Consider the following 23173-nt stretch of genomic DNA (forward strand, 5'->3'; position numbering starts at 1 on the left):
ACTCTGACTTGTACTACTTTGTGCACAGATTTGTTCGACTCATGGCATCCATGAAGTACGATTTTCCGCTGCTGAATTGTGACACAAGGTTTACCCTATGGCAAGTCAAGATGCGGGCGTTGTTGGCACAGGCCGACTATGATGTAGCATTGGATAGTTTTGGGAAGAACCGAATTGAGGACTGAACTGTTGAGGAGAAAAGAATTGATTGTAAGGCTTTGCCACAAATTCAACTCCATTTGCATAATAATATTTTGCAGGAAGTTTTGAGCGAGAAAACTGCCGCCGCTCTATGGTTAAAGCTGGAAGGGATTTGCATGACTAAAGAGATCATATCTGATCTAGCTGCAAAAAATATTTCTAAATTTAAAAAGATCATATCTGATCTAGCTGCAAAGGAGGTTAAGTATGAAGAGGAAGATACTGCTTTAATGTTACTTTGTTCACTGCCAAGTTCTTATACCAATTTTAGAGACACCATATTATATAGTCGTGATACTCTCACACTTAATAAAGTTTATGAAGTTTTGAACTCTAAGGAGAAGATGAAATTAATGGTGCCTCATGATGATTCAAGTTCATCCTAAGCCGAGGGATTATCTGTTCATGGCAGGACAAAGGAGAAGAACTCACATAATGGCAACAGAGGCAAAAGTAAGAACGGCTACAGGGGCCGGTCGCAATCTAGAGACAAGAAGTATTGCAGGTATTGCAAGAGAGACGAGCATGACATCTCTGAGTGTTTCAAGTTGCAGAACAAGGAAAAGAGGAAAGGTAACAAACAAGGTGAAAATTCTGCTAACGTTGCTCGTGATGATAGTTCCGATGATGCTCTTGTCGTTATTGCTGGATGTGCTGAGACCAATGATGAGTGGGTACTTGACACTGCATGCACTTTTCATATGTGTCCACATAGAGATTGGTTTAATACTTTTGATTCCACTGCTGCTGCTGGTTCCGTTTTGGGTTTTGATAATTCACCATACAAGATTGAAGGCATAGGTTCTATTTGAATCAAGATGTTTGATGGCATAATCAGAACTTTGACAGATGTTCGGTATAATATTCCGAAGATGAAGAGAAATCTTATTTCTATGAGTGCCCTTGATGCAAAGGGATACAAGTATTCAGGTGGAGATAGTGTTTTGAAAGTCACCAAAGGTTCCCTTATTGTGATGAAAAATGATTTAAGTTCGACCAATGGTCTTTATTACCTTCGAGGTTCTACCGTTTCAGGTAACGCTACTCCAGTTATTTCAAAGAATTCTGATTGTGATGTTGCTAACCTTTGGCATATGCGTCTTGGACATATGAGTGAACTTGGTTTGGCAGAGTTAAATAAGAGAGGTCTTCTTGATGGATATGAACCTGGTAAATTGAAATTTTGTGAGCATTGTATCTTCGGCAAACACAAGAGAGTGAAGTTCAATACTTCGACCCATACAACTGAAGGTATTCTTGATTATGTGCATTCTGATTTATGGGGGTCATCTCGCAAAAAGTCACTAGGTGGTGCTAGTTACATGCTGACTATTATTGATGATTATTCGAGAAAATATGGCCTTATTTCTTGAAGCATAAATATGAAGCATTCTCAGCTTTTAAGGAGTGGAAGATTATGATTGAGAGACAAACTGAAAAGAAGATAAAAATACTTTGCACTGATAATGGTATGGAATTCTGTTCTAAGCAATTTAAGAATTATTGCAAGTCTGAAGGCATTGTCAGACATTACGCCGTTCCTTATTCTCCTCAACAAAACGGTGTTGCTGAGCGCATGAACAGGACCATTATTTTCAGAGCTCGTTGCATGTTGTCCAATGCAGGTTTGCATAGGCGTTTTTGGGCTGAGGCCGCTTCCACTGCTTGTTATCTCATTAATCGTTCACCATCTATTGCTCTTAATAAGAAAACTCCAATTGAGGTATGGTCTGGTCACCTGCTGATCATTCACAGTTGAGAGTTTTTGGTTGCACTGCTTATGCTCATGTTGATAATGGAAAATTGGAGCCTAGGGCTATTAAGTGCATCTTTCTTGGTTATAAGTCTGGTGTTAAAGGTTTTAAATTATGGAATCCTGAAACCCAGAAGGTTGTTATTAGCAGAAATGTTATCTTTAACGAATCTGCTATGTTACATGATGTTTCATCTACTAATGTTCCCGTTGAGAGTGAACAACAGCCTACTATTCAGCAGCCTACTGTTCAGGTGGAGCATGTTATTGATTCAAGTGATACATCTCATAATGAAATTGTTGATGCACATGATGAACCCGTCGTTAATGATGATCATGTCACTCCCACTCCAAATCAGCCTATTGTTCCACGCAGTTGGAATCTTGCACGTGACAGAGTTAGACGGGGTATTAATAAACCTGACAGGTTAATTGAAGAGTACAATATTGTTTCTTTTGCTTTATCTGTTGCAGAAGAAATTGAAGGTAATGCTGAGCCTTCTTCATATTCCGAGACTATTATTTCTGGTGATAGTAATAAGTGGATGACCGCTATGCATGATGAGATGGAATCACTTGGAAAGAATGGCACTTGGGATTTAGTAAAATTACCTAGAGAGAAGAAACCTATTCGTTGCAAGTGGGTTTTCAAAAGGAAAGAAGGTGTTTCTCCAAATGATGAGACAAGATATAAAGCAAGGTTAGTTGCTAAAGGTTACAGTCAAATTCCAGGTATTGACTATAACGAAGTCTTTTCTCCTGTTGTGAAGCATAGGTCTATTCGCACTTTACTTAGTATTGTTGCCATGCATGATCTTGAGCTTGAACAATTGGATGTTAAAACTGCATTTTTATATGGAGAATTAGAAGAGGATATTTATATGGAACAACCTGAAGGTTTTGTTATTCCTGGAAAAGAAAAACTTGTCTGCAAGTTAAAGAAATCTCTTTATGGATTGAAGCAATCCCCTAAATAGTGGTACAAAAGATTTGACACCTTTATGCTCTCTCAAGGTTTCAAAAGGTCTAATTATGATAGTTGTGTTTATTTGAAAACTGTCAAAGGTTCAACTATTTATTTACTCCTTTATGTTGATGATATGCTTATTGCTGCAAAGAGTATGTCAGAGATCGATGAACTAAAGAAGCAATTGAGTAATGAATTTGAGATGAAGGATTTGGGTGCAGCAAAGAAAATACTTGGCATGAAAATATCCAGAGATAGACCGTCTGAAAAAGTGTATCTTAGTCAGAAGGGATATATTGATAAAGTTCTTCGTCGTTTTAATATGCATAATGCCAAGCCGGTGAGTACTCCGTTAGCTGCACACTTCAAATTATCATCAGCTTTATGTCCTAAGTCAGATGCAGATATTGAGTACATGTTTAGAGTTCCCTATTCGAGTGCAGTTGGTTCACTTATGTATGCCATGGTTTGTTCTCGTCCTGACTTATCATATGCATTAAGTGTTGTCAGTAGATACATGGCTAATCCTGGAAAAGAGCATTGGAAAGCAGTTCAGTGGATTTTCAGATACCTGCGTGGTACTTCTAATGCTTATTTACAGTTTGGGAAAACTGGAGATGGACTTATTGATTCTGATTTTGCTGGTGATTTGGATAAGAGAAGATCACTCACAGGTTATGTTTTCATCATTGGTGGTTGTGCTGTGAGTCGGAGAGCAACTTTGCAGTCTATTGTGGTTTGTTCCACTACTGATGCCGAGTATATGGCTATTTCTGAGGCATGCAAAGAAGCTATCTGGTTGAGAGGTTTGTACGCTGAGCTTTGTGGAGATTCATCTTGCCCTACCGTATTTAGTGACAGTCAAAGTGCCATATATCTTACAAAAAATCCAATGTATCATGAGAGGACAAAGCACATTGATGTTAGATTTCATTATATTCGAGATGTTGCTGAAGGCGATTTGAAGGTATGCAAGATAAGTACTCATGATAATCCAGCTGATACGATGACAAAGCCAGTTTCGACCAATAAGTTTGAGCTTTGCTCAGGCTTAGTTGGTATTTCTCACTAGTCCTATGGATTTTGACGCACAAGGTGTTTATGCTGATTTGGATGGAGTTATTCACTTTCTTCGACTACTGGAGGAAATTTGGATCAAGGTGGAGATTGTTAAATTATGATCCAAATTATACCGTGTTGAACTAGACGTAGTACAACCGGTGTGGGCCTTTGCGTTGACGTCGACGCGTACGAGTACAACTCGTTTACTTGTCCTCCAAGGACTCTCATGTATTGCCCTCTTATATACCCCATGTAGTCGCATCTCAGACGACCTGTCGTCTCGTGCTTGTAATACTCCTCATAGTGGTTGCGCCTTCGTGCGTCCGTAGTTTTCTCCCGCAAGGGTTTCCACGTAAAAATCCGTGTCTCTTGTGTTTCATTTATTCTCGTTATTATCTAACAAGTAGCATATACTAGAACGAACGATATACTCACCGCCGTTCTTGACACAGGTCTCCATCTTCTCCTCCTCCCGCAGATCATGGCCCATGTCCGACGGCAATCTCAAGTCGGACAGGTTTGCACAGACGCTGTCGAGGTAGGCCTCGCCGGGAGCCCCTTGATTTCCACCGATCCAAGCCGGAGGTCCTCCGACGAGGTATTCGCCACGCGAGGGTTCTGTTGGCGTCGTGGGGATCGGGTTCGGAGGATGTGGGCCATGATTTGCGGTTTCTTTGCTTACTCATGGATTTTTTTCGGTTTTCTTTGAAATCCCATTTTTCTACATTTTTGAGATATTTTTTCTTTAGTTCTGTTTCCTTCTTTCTTATTTCATCGGTTTTTTTGTTTTCTCTTTGTTTCACTGTTTTCTATACTTATTTTTGGCTATATCTAACATTTGCTTTATACACATTTAACATATTTAAATCTTTGGTTAACATTTTTTTGGAAATGTTTTACGCTATGTGTTTATTGTAACATAATTATTTTGAATATTTGGAAGTATAAACAAAAATAAGAAGAAAAACGTGATTTTTTTTCCAAAAAAGAAGACTACTCACAGACATCATCAGAGATAAGATTCAAGTCCTCAGATGTCCTCTTCCCCGCAATAAAAAGTCCTCACATTTCCTCAATTCATCGCCGTCCATAGATCGACCAGAGAGGTACACAACCACACCATAAATCACTGATCTTGAATAGTTGCCTTCGTCTCCAGAGGTTTGGTTCCCACCTGAAGAGTGGTGATGGCTGATGAGCGCCATAAGACACAAAGGAAGCGGTGTCATGGATGGATGATCAGGTACGGCTTTGGCTGTGCTCGATGTGGACTTGACTTCAGAATGATCACGAGATGATGCACCGGAACTAAAGGGAAAATAGCAGGATTCGAAAAATAATAATGGCAAGCAACACAGGATATACAACATTTTCAGGCTCCTCGCAGTTTAACACACGAGTCAGACCTTAAACATCTCCCTCAGCTTAACATATCTGGAGTTCAGGACCACGCCAGAGTCATGCATATCTCAGACTTCTGCTACAGTTTTAACATATCTGGATCATAAACAAAAGCTAAAACCCAAACTTCAGACCTCTTTGTCACAAGGGCACAAAAGGAAATCCAACAGCTACTTAAATTCAACTCCTAAAACACAAACATTAGAGCACATCACTTGTTTTCAGCCGATTATGGTACGTTTGACTTAGCCCGTCGATGGATAAAAACACACCCCCACATCAAACTGGCCATACTTCAACGTCGAGTCATCGGGGGAGCTAAGAGGTCCGGCATTTCCACCCTGAAAAGTCCACTGGAAAACTGATTCCTCCACCTCTAACTGAACCTTCAGTTCTCTCTCTGCCTTCACAGCAACAACGTGCTTGAAAACCTTCTCCCCAGTGAATTTTCCGTTGAAGAGCACAATCTCATTGTCATAGCCACTGCTGAAAGCGACGAATCTCACATGGCAAGGACGGCTAACCTCTGCAGAGACCTCGATCACTGCCTCAACACTCTTTGTGAGGTACGCACAGTCTATTTCCAAGCTGACAGTGTCCCCAGGGATACAACCATATATAAACCCGTCGCCTTCTGTTCGGACATCGAGCTCAAGGTATTTGGAAAGTAATTTTTGGTCGGCTGACCCATCCCCTTCCTTTTTTATCCAGAGATCAACTTCTAGCAATACTTGGTCATATGGTATGTACATTCCTCGACAAGGGCTACAGAGTGGCAAGGTAAAAGGATCCTGCAATTTAACAAAGTGTCACAACTCAACGGGCAAAATCAACTTTCAAGTAAGTAAATTGGTATATGTATCAACGGAATAAACTCAACAAAACATGAAAGCTCATGTTTACATAAAAAAGAATTCTGTTTGAAATATATTCAAAATGCAAGGCATGCTCATGACGAGCTTTAACTGCATCATCACTCCCTTTTATCGTAGGTTATCTTGCCAACGGCTTTGAAATATACTTACAGGTAAATATCACATATATCACTACCTCTCTTATTCCTGAGATTCACATATATTACTATCTTATTCCTGAGATTCGCATCTATTACTATCTCTCTTATTCCTGAGATATTAACACTAGGGAAACCAAATCATCTTCCCCTACCACACTATTGGACGTATAGCCTTTGCATACTACTCGTAAAATATATTCCTTACAAAAAGAAGCGGAAAAAATGCATTATGCTTGCATACTGATAAAAGTAAACTTTGTATTTTGTTAATGCTACAGTCAGATAAATTTTTGAGGACCTAATAGCATGTCCATCTGATCTAGGAATGCCTAACAACATATATGAATATAATGGGGTGACCCTTGAAAACACAGGACTGAATGCATGGACCTGACCATAGAGAAAACTTTTAATGGATCCTAGCATGCACACGAGCCTGCTTGGTTCATAGGAATTTCATAGAAAATTTTGAAGGATTCCAGTCCTTATGAACTTTTTCCTATGTAGCATTTTTGGTTTGTGGGAGTAATCATAGGGACTTTTCCTATGGCCTATTTTGCATGCAATGAAAAGGGCAGCCCGGTGCATGTAGCTCTCGCTTGCGCAGGGTATATAGGAAAATTTACATTGACTCCAACCTTATGAAAAATTCCTGTGTTTTTCATGTGGCGTAACCAAACAGCTTCTATTACAGATTCTTTGTTTACAGATTCTTTGTTTTCGATTCAATATACTATGACATATCGATGGTATGTTCTTCATATTCCCGTGTTTTTAGAATTACTGCAAGCCAAATAGGCACTAAGAGCCTGGAACATAATTGTTCCATTTTGAAACAAATAAGCCTTAATTACCTGGTCAACAGTGACAGGATCATCTCTGGAACGGTTGAAGACATGGTTCCGCAGAGGCTCCAGTACATCCCGAACAGCGAATACTCCATACACACTGATGGGGCAAGAATAGGATGCAGAGAAGCTTGATAAACGCAGAGAAAATATCTGTAGCATCAGTTCCGGTCCGCTATATCCGAGATCCGAATTAGCTGCAAATGTAGAGAACAAGAGTAAGTTGGTAAACGAAATACATACATCAAGTGTGGATAAGTTGAGATAAATACAAACTTGGACTCAGCCTTACTGGTGGAAGTGTCATGGGTCATGTATTCAATGTGGTAGCAGGAACCCCTTTCCACGCATAAACCTGTTGCCTCAGGGAACACATCTAGTGGAACAGGAGGGAGATCGGCATCCTCGTTCTAGCGCAGAATCTCCTGGTACCGCGCGTCGTATTTTTCGTTCTGTTCCGCGATGCTCCTTAGCCATGCGTTGTCTATTTTCTTTGCTTGCTGCCTGGGAATGTTTCTCCCTGAAGAATTTGTAGCGTCGACGTGCAGTCAATTAACTGTACTGCTAATGAGTTTATGTTGTTATAATTTTGGTAGTAGTGGGAAAACAAACTGGAAAAAGCTTCCCTCCAACCGGCTGATCCAACCAATGCATCCGCCTGGCTCACAACCGTCGGATCATACGTGGATCGAACGGTCTTGTGCTCCTCTGGTTCCACCTATAGTATCCAGCTCACGTCTGCGAACCTATCGCATTCATCGGACTCCGGGACAACGTAATCGTCGCTGTTCTCTGAGCGGATGTCATCCCACAGAATTGGATCGCACGTGAGCGGCCAGTCCCCGAAGATATCATGGAACATGTCGTCTAGACAGACGTCGTCACGCCCAATTGGACACGGATGTGAATCTGCGCAGTGAGTACTAGTAATTGGTACGTGATCTTGACTAGTTGGCGCAAATCGATCAAGTAGCATACAGAACGAACGATATACTCACCGCCATTCTTGACGCAGGACTCCGTCTTCTCCTCCTCCAGCAGATCATGGCCCATGTCCGACGGCAATCCCACGTCGAGCAGGTCCGCGCAGACGCTGTCGACGTAAGCCCCCGCCGGGATTGGCGGGGCGGAGCCCCTCGGTTCCCACCGATCCAGGCCGGAGGTCCTCCGATGAGGTATTCGCCACGCGAGGGTTCTGTTGGCGTCGTGGGGATCGGGTTCGGAGGACGTCATGGGAGCGTTCGAGCGTGAGACTCGTTTTTTGGGAGGTCCTATACAGCGCCTTATGCGCCACTTGGCCAGCGGGCGCTCACGCGCCTGGTCTGTTGGGCCTGTCCATCAAGCACCTGGGACAGCTCGATAGTTCAGCTCGCTCGATAGTTGTTGTTTCGCTCGGGGTCGTCTCTTTGGCTTTGACCACTGACCGTTGACTTTTCAAAAATTGAATTTGAAGAAATTCGTGAATAAATAATAAGTTCACTAATTCAAAAAAGCATGCATTAGATTTTTTTTAGGAATTTGAATAAATGTTCATTAATTTGAATAACTTCACAATTTTTTTAGAAAATCTCATCCGTTTGAAAAAGTTCACGAATTCAAAAAAAAAGTTCATGCATTAGTACAAGTCCATGAATTTGAAAAGTATTAGTTTTTTTAAATCATTGAGTTGAAAAAGTTCATGATTTTTAAAAATAAAGACTGAAAAAATTTCATTGATTTAAAAAATCATGAATTTGACAGAGAATTCACAAAAGAAGAAGAGAAAAGAAACAATAGAAGGAAAACAGAAGAAAACCAGCCTGGAAAGCATCTAGAAGCTTCCAAAATCATGATACACCTGCGGCACTTGAATCTTGCACATGCAGTATGTACTGGGTGTAAACAACTACATGGCACATATGGTAAGCAATCCAAATATACACGGTGCGAGCGAGAAGAAAAATATAATGGCTGGCCGATTCCCTACATAAATGCTCTGGGAGGGTATGTATAGAAAGGTTCAACAACCGGCCCACCGGCCGAAGCCAGCGCCGATTGCCCCGCGCAGTGGGCTCGCGGCTGATAGCCCACGCACTGCTCTGGCATTTAACTTATCTTTTTCACGGGACGTCCTCCTCCACTCAATTTTTCTACCCAAAGTTCCAAACACAATCTATCTTCCTCTTTTTTGTGCTTCTTTCCAAATGACACAAATCCATGGCAAAATAATCACGCGCAGCTTGCAGCTCCGGTGAGAGCGGCCTCTTCTTGCCGCAGACACACATAGCTCGTGCTCTGCCACAACAACACGCAACATGCAGCTATGGCAAGGGCAGCATATACTCGCCACGGCCCTTTCCCACCAGATGGCTCACCGTCGGTGACGATCTGCACGCTCCGCTCGCAGGAGAGGGCAACCACCATGAGAAGATGCTGCAACCTCGGCGTGGCGAACTACAAGCGGTCTGACTCAAGGACCCACCACTCGTACTTAAATGAACATTAGGCAAGTTATTTAAAGAACTAATGAAAATTAAATGAAAACACCATGTTAGCAGGTCAAAGATGGATGCAAACAACATAATCATGATCTAGACATTTTTCTAACCAAATTTCATGTAGAATTCTTTGCGATCTAAGCAACGATTGAATTTACATGAATTATGCATGTTTAATTGTTTTTTCTGAAAATAATAAAAGCATGGAGATATTCCAAACAACAACATGATGAAACTAAAAATGAGCCAAACAACAACTGAGGACTGCCTTATTCGCAAAAAAAAAAGACAACTGAGGACTGCCTAGAACAAATCACCCATCGCGCAAAGTAAAAGAGAGACTACGGGCTGAGCCCATTTAACACACGACGACGGTGTTCTGTTATCATTCCCCTAAGGCGCAAGAAAATGTTAGTGCACATGGGTCAAAAAGTTCAACACATAGTTGAGGTGAGGCTCGCCTTGAGCCGAAAGGCCTATCGAATTACGATGGAGGCGGCTTGGACTGGTTGACATGGACCGGACCGGTTCACGCTTTTTTTTTAAACCCTGACCGCAGGACAATAGTTCTACAGTATTTTTCTATTAATATAATAATAATACAAATTTACAAAAAGACCCCCAGGAGGGTCTGAAGAAACAAGAAAAAGACTACTAGGTGCCTGTTTTAGGCATAAAGATCATCAGTTTATAAGTTATTGTCTATCCACTGTGAGAAATTGTATGCATGCTTATTCTTTATCCCGTGCTTGAGAAGAATCATGTCTTGTTTAAGATAATATCTCCATGCTCGTATTGATGGTTGTTCCAGCTTCCAAGAATGATGATTTCTGCAGCAAATTGTTTGGGTATGTGTCTCATAGCAAGAATGGTATCCTCATAGATAGATGTACCTCTTTGTCTGTTTGGTATTAAGGAGTTCCACCATTCATAACAAGAACTGGTTCATGCTTCACCGGTCGATGACCTGTTTTAGGCCCTGTTTGATTTCAAATAAGTCACCAACTTATAAGTCGAAAAGTGAAAAAAAGTGACTTATTTTGTCAAACGGATCCAACTTATAAATCACCCCAAATTATAAGTTATAAGTTGCTCCACCCCAGCGCTTGATGCAGATGTGCAGGGAAAGGTGACACGGGAGGAAGCAGAGGGCAGTGGCGACACGGGCAAGCAATGTGGGCGGCCGACAACGGATCCGGTCGGGAGGTGACCGAGGCGACGTAGATCCGGTGGGCGGTTGGTGCGGTGGCGATGTAAATCCTATTCTTTGTGTTACACGAGGAATACCACCCAATGGCGCACCCTGTCCTACAAGGCGTTGCTACAATTGGTCGGTACATTTATCGTGATCCAATCAGTTTTGGAAAGGTTCTAGAACCTTCTTCAACTGGTTTCTTGTTTTGTTTAGTTTATGATTTATTTTAGGATTTTCTGTTTGTTCATTTTCTGTTTGATTTTTTTACCTTTTCTTGTTTTTATTCTATTTAAAATTTTATGTTTTTTTCAAAATCCTTATATTTTAGAAAATTGGAACATATCAAAATTTTGTATTTTTAGAAGATCGTACCGATTTTAGAAATCTGAGAATGTTTGATTTTTTTTTAATTTGGCGACAATTTCCAAATTCTTGAACTATATTTAAGATACTACTACCGGGTGTAGTTACACCTATTTCTCATATACTACCATGTGGTAGTATATACTCTACTTTATTATTTTTAGTATGTTCATATACTATATTTAAGATACTCTAAAGTGAGTCATATGAAAAAATTGCAAGTGAGCTCATAGTTTTATTTGTGAAATACGTACACATTTGTACGTGAAATGAGTATGTACAAAATATGGTACATGCTATCAAAAAAGTAGTATATATATTACCTAAACATTCTTATATACTACTACGCGTACATACTCTTCGATATGATAGATACTATCTAGAACGTATGGAACAAAAGTGGGAGTAACTACACTCAGTAGTAGGATATTCATGAATAGTATTTGAGATCTGAGGATATTTTCAAAATTTTGAATGATTTTCTAAAATCTGAGAACAATTTGATGTTTGGAATCTTTTTTGAAATTCAGGAACAATTTTCAAATTGATGAATGCTTTTTTAAAATCCATGAATCCTCTATTCTTAAACAGTTGCAACCCACTATCTATTTTTCCCTTCACGCAACCATGCGACATCATCAAGTCATGCATGTGGTCGTAAGCTACAATTTGTGCACTAATCTATTAATGCAATCATGCCACCTCATCAAGCATGCATATCAATTTGATTCACTTTTTTTGTGCGGGCATAAAAGGCCATGTTATACATTTTTGTAGCATGACCTACATATATTTGTATGTTGTACGTTTGGAGCAAATATAGGTAGGTCATGTTATACATTTTTGTTAACATGGCATCCCATTTGACTTCAATTAAATATATTTCTCCTTTTATACAACATTTTGTTTCATGCTTCATATACTTTATTGTTTTCAAAATATATCTTGAGAGCATTTTTTATTTTTTTTTCAATAGTTTTAGTTTTTCTAGCATCAGTTTACGCATATGTTTTATCAAGGTTGCAGCAGCAACACACGGGGCATCATCTAGTCTTTTCATAATTCATAATTGTTTTTGGACATTTCTTAAAATTCACAATCATTTTTTGAAATCCCCAAAAAGAATTGAATTAAGGAAAATTCTTTCTCGTTTCCAACCCTCTCCTTCCGCCTCCGCCGCCACACCCCTCGGGTTTGAAGCCCACACACGCGGCCTCTCTCCCATGTAACCGGCCGGCATGAGCATCGCCAGCGGGAGAGCACGCAGCCCACCCCAACAGCAGCGGGGAGCTGGCCTGCCGCCGCCGCCGGGGAGGCGACCCGGCGACCGGAGGAGAGGGCGCCATGGCGCGGAAGCACGGCTGGCAGCTCCCGGCCCACACCCTGCAGGTCCGTCCGTCCGTCCGTCCGCCAGCTCCTCCCCCCTCCCTTCCCCACCTTTCCCTTTCCTCCCACGCTGGCTCGGATCGGCGCGGCAGCTGGGACGGAGGCCGTACGCACCCTCGCCGATGGCGGCGTATTGATCCAGCTAAATCGGCAGGCGGCTTCCGGCGGAGGAGTCTCGTGTTGTTCGTGGAGGCTGCGAGGAGGTAGCGATGGGGATCGGCTACCGAGCGAGGGCAAGGGCGCCGATCTTCCATCTCCTGTTTGTAATCACCGGCGCGGCCACCATCGACTGGATCTTCACCCCCTCAGGTGCGCTCACACTTTCTCTACCAACCGGTGATTGAACAGATTAATGTGTCTCTACACCTTGTTAGTTAGTACTATTAAGAAAATGAAGGTTGCTCCTGCCGTGAAACAACTTAAAAAATTATAAACAAAAGTTGATGGACGAGCTGCAGCCGATGGTCGGTGATATACTGATATGTGTTTGTGCCAGAGCTTTTGCACTCTCCTTGCATCAATTTTTTATCTAACTCTACTATGTCTGGCATAATAGGATGATGAGGCAAGTCAGTAAGTTGAGAAGGTCAACAGTTGAAGCGAATCTCAATGTATTACTTGATAACTCTTTAGTGCATTTTTTGTGCCAACATTACATTAATCAATCACTTTGATTAGTGGAAGCAACTAAGCTGTTGTTGTAAGTACATATAATCAGAACGAAGGGTGAACGCGGATAAGCAGATCAATAGGTTGCTATATTATTCCACATATATGGGTTTGTGTGATGTTACTTTGGATTACTAAGATTGTTAATCTATACTGGAAATTAGTGGCTGTTAAAAATTAGTCTTGATTTACTATAGCAATAGTTGTTGGTTACAGCCATTACAAAGACTGATTAGTTCTATCAGGTTATTTAAACAGCAGCAAGGAATGAACATTACAGCTCTCTTTGATTTTCTTTGATGTTTCCTCTTTTGTCTGATCTGAATTAATATGTCATGACTATATATTCTACCCCACATCATCATTCCTTCTACATCGCTCATAGGAGAATATTGTAATGGCACTTTATTACTTGGTGGTAATAGACATAACTCCAGTCTTGCCATGTTTGTACAATTAATTTAATTCAATTCCGAACATGTATCATTTGCAGAAGATGTGCCATCAGTTGATGGGCAGCTAGCCGTTGCAAGAGCATTCAGAGATATGAGCTGCTACTCATACACAGGTATTAGCTTCTGTGTTGTCTAAATTAATTTAGTTTGAAACTTGGATGAAACAGCCAAACGAACTTGATCTATATTGATTCTGTTAATTGAGCTATGTAGGGCACAATAAATATAGCCTTTTCTTATTTCTTTCTGGAAAGCATTTGCCAAAGAAATTGAAAGGCAGCACTCTTATCAGCTGTCATTTATCGTTTCTTCCGATAAATCCCTGCTTAGTTATTTCTCACAGGAATGATATATAGGTTGTTCTTGGTTCATCTACTTTGTACTTATGAGTTATGAGATGTTTCTCTGTTTTAGATTGTGGAGTAGTCGTGTGATCTGTAAAATGTACTGCATACATACCAAAGAAAGTATTTGGATTTGCGAATCGTGTAATAGAAACCGGGATGTGGGCTTTCTAGAACAGGTTGAGGTTCAAATCCTGAAAGTTAGTGATGTAGCCATGAAAATCAGGGAAGCTTCTCTTTTTTCCTTTTATCACATGAAATGAGTGCTATTATCACTGTATTCGTATTTTGTTATTCTTTCTACAATGATCAGGCATGAGTATTCTTTCAAAGTGAGCTTCATTTCTCTATAGTCAGGTCTCTAGCTGGTATTTTTTTAAATATTTTCAGTGCCATGAAATGATCAAATTCGATAATTCACATGTATCAAACAACACAACTCAGCTGCTGTTCTTGTTTTTTCTATATGCTTGCTCCGTGCTCCGACAGATCTAAATCCATAAATACAACAATGTTGGGTTGCTCTGTTTTATCTACTATAATTTGCACGCCTATTTTTTAAAATTCTTATTGTTTCATTCACTTGCTGAAGCTCCTACAAACCTACAGAGCCATTGTTCTCCTACCTGGGAGCGGATAGGAAGGATTTGGGTGCCGGCAACGTGGGGCTGAGAAGAAAGGAGGATGTGTGAGGACAACTAGTGGGCGTACTACAACCGCAGCTGATTCGTGTGTGTTGTTTGTTCGATCCAACCCTTCCGTCTGCAGGGCCTGGCGAAGGGAATGAAGATGCACACCCTCGGCCTCGGCCATGACTTTGTCCTCTAGGTACAAAAGCGAGATAGACTGAAATTTGATAAACATTTGCTGAATATACAGTATTGCATGATTCCTTGTATTAGCCTCTTTCCAAATGCTCAGTTTTATGACAGGAAGATTTTACATGGTTCAAATATCCTGTCTCCTAGCTATGACAAGGATTATACATGCCTCCTGTATGGCAGCTACACTCTTATGAATGTCACGGATGGGAGGGAAGACAAGGAGGGCACAGGAAACAGTCGACGAAACATGGTTGAAGTTGCTGTTGTTCTGCACCTCATCCAAACCATCTTTAGATGTATGTCTAAGCTGAGCCCTCTCTTTTCTTGCATCCTTAGTATATCCTGCCTCGATGTCCTTGGTAGTTATTGATTTGTTTTTATATTAAGCGACTTCGCTGATATAACATGGCATCTTTAGAAGCTTATAGTGTCCTCCTTTCTTGTATTTTAATGTTGCATAATCTTCGTTGATAAAAAAAGTGATCGCGCAATACTTTATGTTCAACAATCCAGTTTGTTACCTCTGTATACCTTGTGTTTTTTAATTCCGTCAATCTGGGTTTATGAAAATTCAGTTCCCTATTTGTCAGCAAGTCCACTGTCATCTACTTCCTTGTTTAATAGATAATGTTACATTTTTATTTGCAAAACTGTGAACATTAAGTAGATGACATGAAAGATGAAACATAGCTCTATGAGAGTTGTTGGCCACTACATGTACTCACTTTTTGATAGTGTTTGTTTTTACCTTCAGAGCTGAAAATAATGTTGTGTTAATTGTAAGCTGATACAAAATCAACTTCAGTTTGCTAAAGAAAGTTCTCTTGCTAGCCTTGTGGAGAATTGACCCCAAAAGATCAGTATAGACTTAGCAGTTTAAATTTTCTGCAGGTTGGAAAAGTACAGGCAAAGCGCTTAGCATCGGTGTGGTCTCTTCCTATAGTCTCAATTTGATGCTATTAAAGATAGACTTGATAAAAAATACAACACATGTGATGGCTTTCATGTGCGCGTCAAGTCTATTGATGGTTTTCAAGGAGAAGAGGATGATATATTAATACTATCAACGGTAATATCCAATTGGAATGGAGTTGTTGGGTTTCTTGCTGATAACCAAAGAACAAACATTACATGGGACAAGGGCAAGGCTCTGGATTTTCTGAATGAATCGTTAGGTACGCAGGCAACATTCATATATACTCCCTCCGTTCCAAAATAGATGACTCAACTTTGTACTAACTTTAGTATAAATAAAGTTGGGTCATCTATTTTGGAACGGAGGGAGTATTCACTTGCGTCTCAGACCACTGTCGTAAAAATCTGTCGTAAATAATTATGGCAATGACATTCTGCCTGTTGTTGTGCCTCTCCAGTATATACCCAACTGAAGCGATGACGTCCTGCCGGTGTATATTGGCGACGACCGTATCGACAGGATCCTGGTGGCCAAGTGCCTCAAGGAGAGCAGCACGTCTTACTCACTCCAGGACCCAGCAGAGCTTTTTCATGGCCTTTAGACATTTGAAACGGAGGGAGTATGATCCTCCTATATTTGCGTGCTTGTAGCTTTGATCTATTTTATGAATGTGTGCTGCTGCTGTATCTTATTTTTCCAACCTATTGATCCTGTCACATGTGCGCCAGGGCAGGCTCTGGTCAGCACCAAGGGATTTCTGTTATAATTCCATGAGCAATGCTTGCATTCACATGCGCGTCCAGGGCATAAAAAAGATCTGAAAAGTGCGGTGACCTACCTGTCACCGCAGAGTTTCCGCTCAGGAGGCGCCGCGAGGGGCGCCCCAACCACTAGTAAAAGTTAAGGGTTAGCTCTTGTAAAGATCACTCCTACCTTCTCAGTCACTGACAAATAGCGTACTCTATGTGCACCATTTGTCGTAACCTAGAAGCTTTCCTTATTTTTTTCCTAGAATCATTTTTTCAATAAAATGACAAAAATGAAAGGAAAAACCCACAGCCAAAAGTATGATTTTTTTCACTTATTTTCCTCTACCAAATCCGTGCCTCCACCAGAAGCAAATCTATGATTCTTGTGGAAGCACATTTTTTTTCCTTTCTCGGAAGCACGACTATGCTTCACGCGGAAGTAACCGATGCCTCCACGAGAAGTAAAAACGTGCTTTAATTTTTTTTTCTCTTTTTAAATATGTGCTTTCATGATAAGCAAATCTAAGCCTCTCGTGAAAGCACATTTTTTTTCAAGAAGCACAGACACGGGAAGCAAATATGTGCTTCTCCTGTAGGCACATATTTTTCCTTTCTTTGAGAAGCACATCTCACGAAAGCAAATCTATGCCTCCGCGAGAAGCAAATATGTGTTTCTCGTGGAAGCACAAAGTGTTTCCATTTTTGAGTAGCAAATCTATGTTTCCTTAAGAAGCAAATCTAAGCTTCTCATGGAAGCACAATTATTTTTTTCACACAAAAAAAGATTATTCTTGTTTTTTTCCTCGGAAACCTAGGGAAAACCAGTCAAAAACCAAAAAAAAGAAGAAAAAACTCATCGTAAACGCGAAAACATGTGCAATTATTTAAAAAATCCAAACAAAACAACTAGCACGAGACATGTGACGGCAGCGGGACACACCACTTGACATACTCCCAAGACACCAAAAGTGACCTCTGAACAGGGGCGATTCTACTGGGGGGGCTTTAACAGGCTCAAGCCCCCCCTCCAGCACTGTAAAATTTGTTTCTACTACTAATTTTAAGGCCCAGCCCAGCTACTTGCAGGCCCAATCCAACACATATTTGCATGACCCAGGCAGCCCATCCCACCCTCCATTTTTTTCTAGATTCGCCACTGCCTCTGAAGGTCCCTCGTAAGGGATAACCTCCAGCTAATTGCTCTCTAGCAAAACTGGTAGCCGACTCGTAGACCTGGACCAAATAAAACAGTGAAACTACTATGCAGACGGAACTCCATGCACGACAAGGGAACGACAGCCAAATCCAGCCATCTATTTCACTCTAGTATTCTGCATGGACGAGCTGATCTGGGTTGTCGTTCACGAATCGTCCTCAGACCATTGTGGGCGTGTTTGGTTGCCGTGTGCAATAGTGACTGCATCGCATACACTTATCTACTCAGCCTGGCTATGCAAATGCAGCCTCAAATGCACCATATGCATGTTGTTTGGTTGCCTGCATGCCCTCTTACCTGCATGGGCTGAACCACACTGCCCGGTGTTTGGTTGCCTGCATGTTAGTCCACAAACCCAAGACATGGTGTTTGGTTGTATGCAAGGCCTGATGTGTGGTAACTTCTTTGGCTAGTTGATGAGGTTACCACCACACTTCGGCAACACACATCATAAGCACAACAGACTATAAACAGAGCATCAACTAGCATAATTCAGATATAAGCAGTACCACAGATATAACAGTTCAACGCATAAACCATCAACTAGCATAATTCGATAGTACACTCGAAAGAGGTGGCCCGGCCCTACTCCTTGGCGGCGAAGGCGTCGTCGTGCTTCCCGCACTTGTTGATGACCTCAATGCCATCGTCGTCGAAGATGATGACCTTGAGGGTGTCGGGAGTGAGGAGCTTGAACGTGACCATGTAGCCGATCTTGATCTGATGAACGGCTGCATAGGTGGCCCAACCCTGATTCAGGGTCACCCTGCTGTTCATCAGCTTGACCGTCACCTTCCAGGAGCAGCCGGTGTTATTCCTGAGCTTGAACTCCGTCGGCACCGCGATGAAGTGCTTGGTGAAGTCCAGGGGCATGGGGATGCACTCAAGCTTCGGTGCAAGGATGACCCTGCAGAAGTGAGTTGGGCCATCCTCCTGATGGTAGTGGCCGTAGTTGCGGTGCTTGTTGCTGGGGGGCTCCTCCATGCCCTCATTGTCGCCACCCTCAGGCGTCTTCAGGTCTTCCTCGGCGGTGGGCGGCAGCTCAACCTCGTCGGGCATTGGGTGAAGGGGCTGCTTGCCCTTGCTGTCAACAGCCGGGAGCACCTCCGTGTCCTCGATCTGCACACAAGTCATGGAGTCAGGCATTGCACAGAGTTCATGGCTAATTCAAGAGCTTGTAGCTAAAATGGCATGACTGTCACTGTTCTCCTCCTCTCCATCCCACCTATATTTACTCACCCTGCCCACCACTATTTACCCACCCCCTCTCTTCTCTCATTGTCAACCTTCCTCCTCCCCATCGCCATGAGCTCTAGCTCCAGCTCCAATGCCAACCCCTTCCCTTGGGGTATTGGCTGGAGGGCCTTCTTCCTCGGGTGGACGGCTGGTGACTGGACCAAGTTCGAGAACACCATGGAGGTGTGTTCGAACTTCGGCTCCATGGCTGACATGCAGAACGAATCGAATGCCATGGTCATGAAGGCCACTAAAGAAGAGCTGAAGACGCTGATTCCTGACCCAGCGAAGGGCGCGATGGCAGTTGACATCATTCGCTGGGCCATGAATCAGGCCGTCTCCGATGACCCTAAACAAAGGAAGAAGTGGCGCAAGTATAAGACCTACTGGGCTCCTAATGACCGCCGTGCCGCAGTGTACTCGAAGACGGTTATCGCGCCGCCGGTGGTCATCGGCGGGGAGCCTAAGGAGGAGGAAGAAGAGGCGGTGCACATGCCAGCTAGGGCGCTGGAGCCAGTCCGTCCTACCTAGCAGATCGACCTCGACTCCGCCGAGGACGACCCGCAGGCCTGCACGGCGATGAAGAAGAAGATGAAGGCCAGTGGCTCGACCAGCCGCTCCGCACGCCGGTGACGGCCGCCGCGGTCAGCCGGTGTCCGTTGTGTACCCCCTTTCCCCCTATTCCCCTATCCCCAAATCCCGAAATCTACCTTATGCATTCCGATCTTGCATGTATGAACTCGTATGAACTGCTAAGAACTAGTATGAAGTACCCCTATGCTTATCTACCTCTATTCCCCATTCCCCTCCGCAGTGGATCGAATCTAGCGTGCATGTCGAAGAGAGAGAAGTGCTTACCGCCATTGATGGAGTCCGGTCCTCTACCTCTGCTCCGATCCGCCGCCGCCGGTGATGGAGTCCGGTGGTCTTCTTCCTCTGCTCCGATCCGCCGCCGCCGGTGAGAGTTGGGAGAGTGGGGAAGAGTGGGGAGAGGGAGCGGTGAGGGGCGGTGAGGCTAATAACTGCCGGTGCTTCGGGAAGCAACGCGGCTTCTCGAGGGTGGCCGCGCGCGTGCAGCCGCGCCCGCCCACATGCACCGCTCGGGCCTGGCCCTGGAGAAACTGTCGATTCGTGCGTTTCCAACGAGGCAGGCCCAGAGCTGATTTAAATATTGTGCTATGCAGGCCCAATAGTAAAACTAGGAAACCAAACAGCCCACACTCATCCCGCGCGGGCCTGGTTGGGCTCGATGCGGGCAACCAAACACGCCCTGTGTGTATAGCAGCGCTGGTAAAACAGTGTGACGGAATGGATACATTGGTTCGACATGGTTTATTTTTTGGGCAGCATACATATCCTGCTCTGCATTTTGGGAAGACCGGGCCATGGCCCAGCATGGTCCCAAGAGGCTCCGCCCCTGTGGGCGAGATTTGCACGTTTGGACGTGTGCTCAGCGCTCACAACCTCCTCTTTCATTTTTTTGAACATCAGTACAGACACAAGCGCTCATATACATGCACATACATTCACCCCTATAAACGCACACACGCACATCCTACCTCTATGAGCACCTCCGAAAGACTGAGCCGGCATATCATCTTGAGATTTACGAAGTCACCGTAGGCGCCTCGTCGTTGACGGGAACGTCTCCTCCCCACTGAATGCGCATTGCCGGAAATCCTGAAATAAATCTAGGAATAAATACGAGCACCAGGATTTGAACCCTGGTGGGCTGGGGATACCATAGTCTCTCTAACCATCCAACCACAGGTTGGTTCACCCTTCTCCTTCATTTTTTGTTTTGTAAAAAGCCAGGGCTCCTCTGCTTACTGGTTTATTTTTTCTTTGTAAAAAGCAAAGGCCATGTATTTTTTATGACTGATAGTCAACACACATTCCGGTGAGCTAAAATAAAATAGAGAGAGACACACTTGTTTTGTTTCTTCCCTAGAAAGAAAGAAATGCTCCTAGCCGTCTTGGGTTTCCCCGCAACCGGCCGGCACCGTCACCTACATGGCTCGTCTTCTGTGGCCTTAGGGCCATAAAGGCGTGGAGGATCCCGACCCTTGCCGGGTGTTTTTTAGTTTGTTTAGAGTTTGTGTCCTGCTCAGGAAGGCGATGTGGCGGCAGCTCCCTGAAGATTGAATAAAGTTCTCCCCGTCTATCCCCTTTCTCGGTGGTGTCTCGCATCGTTGGAGTACGTGTAGAGGGGTGTCTTCAGGGAATCCCACGGTATTTGATCGGTGTTTGACTTCAATGAATATGCGTGGATTCGATCTTTGTTCGTCTATATTCATGTGTCTACAAGTCTACAACAAGGTTTGTCCAGCTCCAATGAGACAGGGCCGATAACGGCGACACGCCTTTGGCTCACTCTAATTTTTGTAGTCATCGCTAGATGGTTTACTGACATAGATATTTTTTTGTTACTTCTGGTATTTTTTGTACTGTCATGATGTTTAATTAATATATCAAAGTTTTTTCCCTAAACATTACACGCATTCCGTTGTTCTTGGGACAATTTTTTATACTTTGACTGGACAGATGCATATAAAGTGTGCTGCTTTGATACGTCTCCAACGTATCTATAATTTTTGATTGTTCCATGCTATTATATTATCAGTTTTTGATGTTTATGGGCTTTATTTTACACTTTTATATTATTTTTCGTACTAACCTATTAACCCAGAACCCAGTGCCAGTTTCTGTTTTTCCCCTTGTTTCAGTGTTTCACAGAAAAGGAATATCAAACAGAGTCCAAACGAAATGAAACCTTCGGGAGCGTGATTTTTGGAACGAACGTGATCCAGGAGACTTGGAGTTGAAGTCAGGGAAGCTTCGAGGTGGCCACGAGGCAGGGAGGCACGCCTGCCCCCCTGGGCGTGCCCCCCAAACTCGTGGGCCCCTCGTGGCTCCCCTTACCGACTTCTTTCACCTATATATATCCATATACCCTAAAAACATTGGAGAACATAATAGATTGGGAGTTCCGCTGCCAGAAGCCTCCGTAGCCACCGAAAACCAATCTAGACCCGTTCCGGCACCCTGCCGGAGGGGGGAATCCCTCTCCGGTGGCCATCTTCATCATCCCGACGCTCTCCATGACGAGGAGGGAGTAGTCCACCCTCGAGGCTGAGGGTATGTACTGATGTCTACTACACAACCTTCTTCTTGTAGACGTTGTTGGGCCTCCAAGTGCAGAGGTTTGTAGGACAGTAGAAAATTTCCCTCAAGTGGATGACCTAAGGTTTATCAATCCGTGGGAGGCGTAGGATGAAGATGGTCTCTCTCAAGCAACCCTGCAACCAAATAACAAAGAGTCTCTTGTGTCCCCAACACACCAATACAATGGTCAATTGTATAGGTGCACTAGTTCGGCGAAGAGATGGTGATACAAGTGCAATATGGATGGTATATATAGGTTTTTGTAATCTGAAAATATAAAAACAGCAAGGTAACTAATGATAAAAGTGAGCGAAAACGGTATTGCAATGCTAGGAAACAAGGCCTAGGGTTCATACTTTCACTAGTGCAAGTTCTCTCAACAATAATAACATAATTAGATCATATAACTATCCCTCAACATGCAACAAAGAGTCACTCCAAAGTCACTAATATTGGAGAAAAAACGAAGATATTATGGTAGGGTACGAAACCACCTCAAAGTTATTCTTTCAGATCGATCTATTCAAGAGTTCGTACTAGAATAACACCTTAAGATACAAATCAACCAAAATCCTAATTAATGTCACCTAGATACTCCAATGTCACCTCAAGTATCCATGGGTATGATTATACGATATGCATCACACAATCTCAGATTCATCTATTCAACGAACACATAGAACCTCAAAGAGTGCCCCAAAGTTTCTACCGGAGAGTCGAGACGAAAACGTGTGCCAACCCCTATGCATAGGTTCATGGGCGGAACCCGCAAGTTGATCACCAAAACATACATCAAGTGAATCAATAGAATACCCCATTGTCACCACGGGTATCCCATGCAAGACATACATCAAGTGTTCTCAAATCCTTAAAGACTCAATCCGGTAAGATAACTTCAAAGGGAAAACTCAATCCATTACAAGAGAGTAGA

General features: G+C 42.9%; 1 protein-coding gene and 1 long non-coding RNA gene across 11 annotated transcripts; one reads left to right on the forward strand and one right to left on the reverse strand.

Moving 5' to 3' along the window:
* Window positions 1–5383: 5383 nt before the first annotated feature.
* On the reverse strand, window positions 5384–8480 carry LOC125532953. The gene is made up of 7 exons (XM_048696793.1): window positions 8246–8480; window positions 7984–8156; window positions 7540–7657; window positions 7254–7444; window positions 5657–6175; window positions 5519–5571; window positions 5384–5417 (listed from the first exon to the last, which is right to left on the reverse strand). Exons 1-7 carry the CDS (start codon window positions 8478–8480, stop codon window positions 5384–5386), a joined length of 1323 nt encoding a protein of 440 aa, XP_048552750.1.
* Window positions 8481–12424: 3944 nt separating this feature from the next.
* LOC125521443 lies at window positions 12425–16666 on the forward strand. 10 transcript variants are annotated; one of them, XR_007289296.1, is made up of 7 exons: window positions 12425–12671; window positions 12823–12977; window positions 13225–13279; window positions 13831–13905; window positions 14729–15256; window positions 15852–16135; window positions 16334–16666. It is a non-coding gene; the product is annotated as an uncharacterized LOC125521443 (long non-coding RNA). The 10 variants fall into 10 exon arrangements; XR_007289301.1 differs by having other exon boundaries at window positions 14746–15256; XR_007289294.1 differs by lacking the exon at window positions 13225–13279 and having other exon boundaries at window positions 12426–12671; window positions 14729–14964; window positions 15058–15256.
* The last annotated feature ends 6507 nt before the right edge of the window (window positions 16667–23173 follow it).

This window comes from Triticum urartu, chromosome 1 (genome assembly GCF_003073215.2).
Source record: "Triticum urartu cultivar G1812 chromosome 1, Tu2.1, whole genome shotgun sequence".
Lineage (NCBI taxonomy): Eukaryota > Viridiplantae > Streptophyta > Magnoliopsida > Poales > Poaceae > Triticum > Triticum urartu.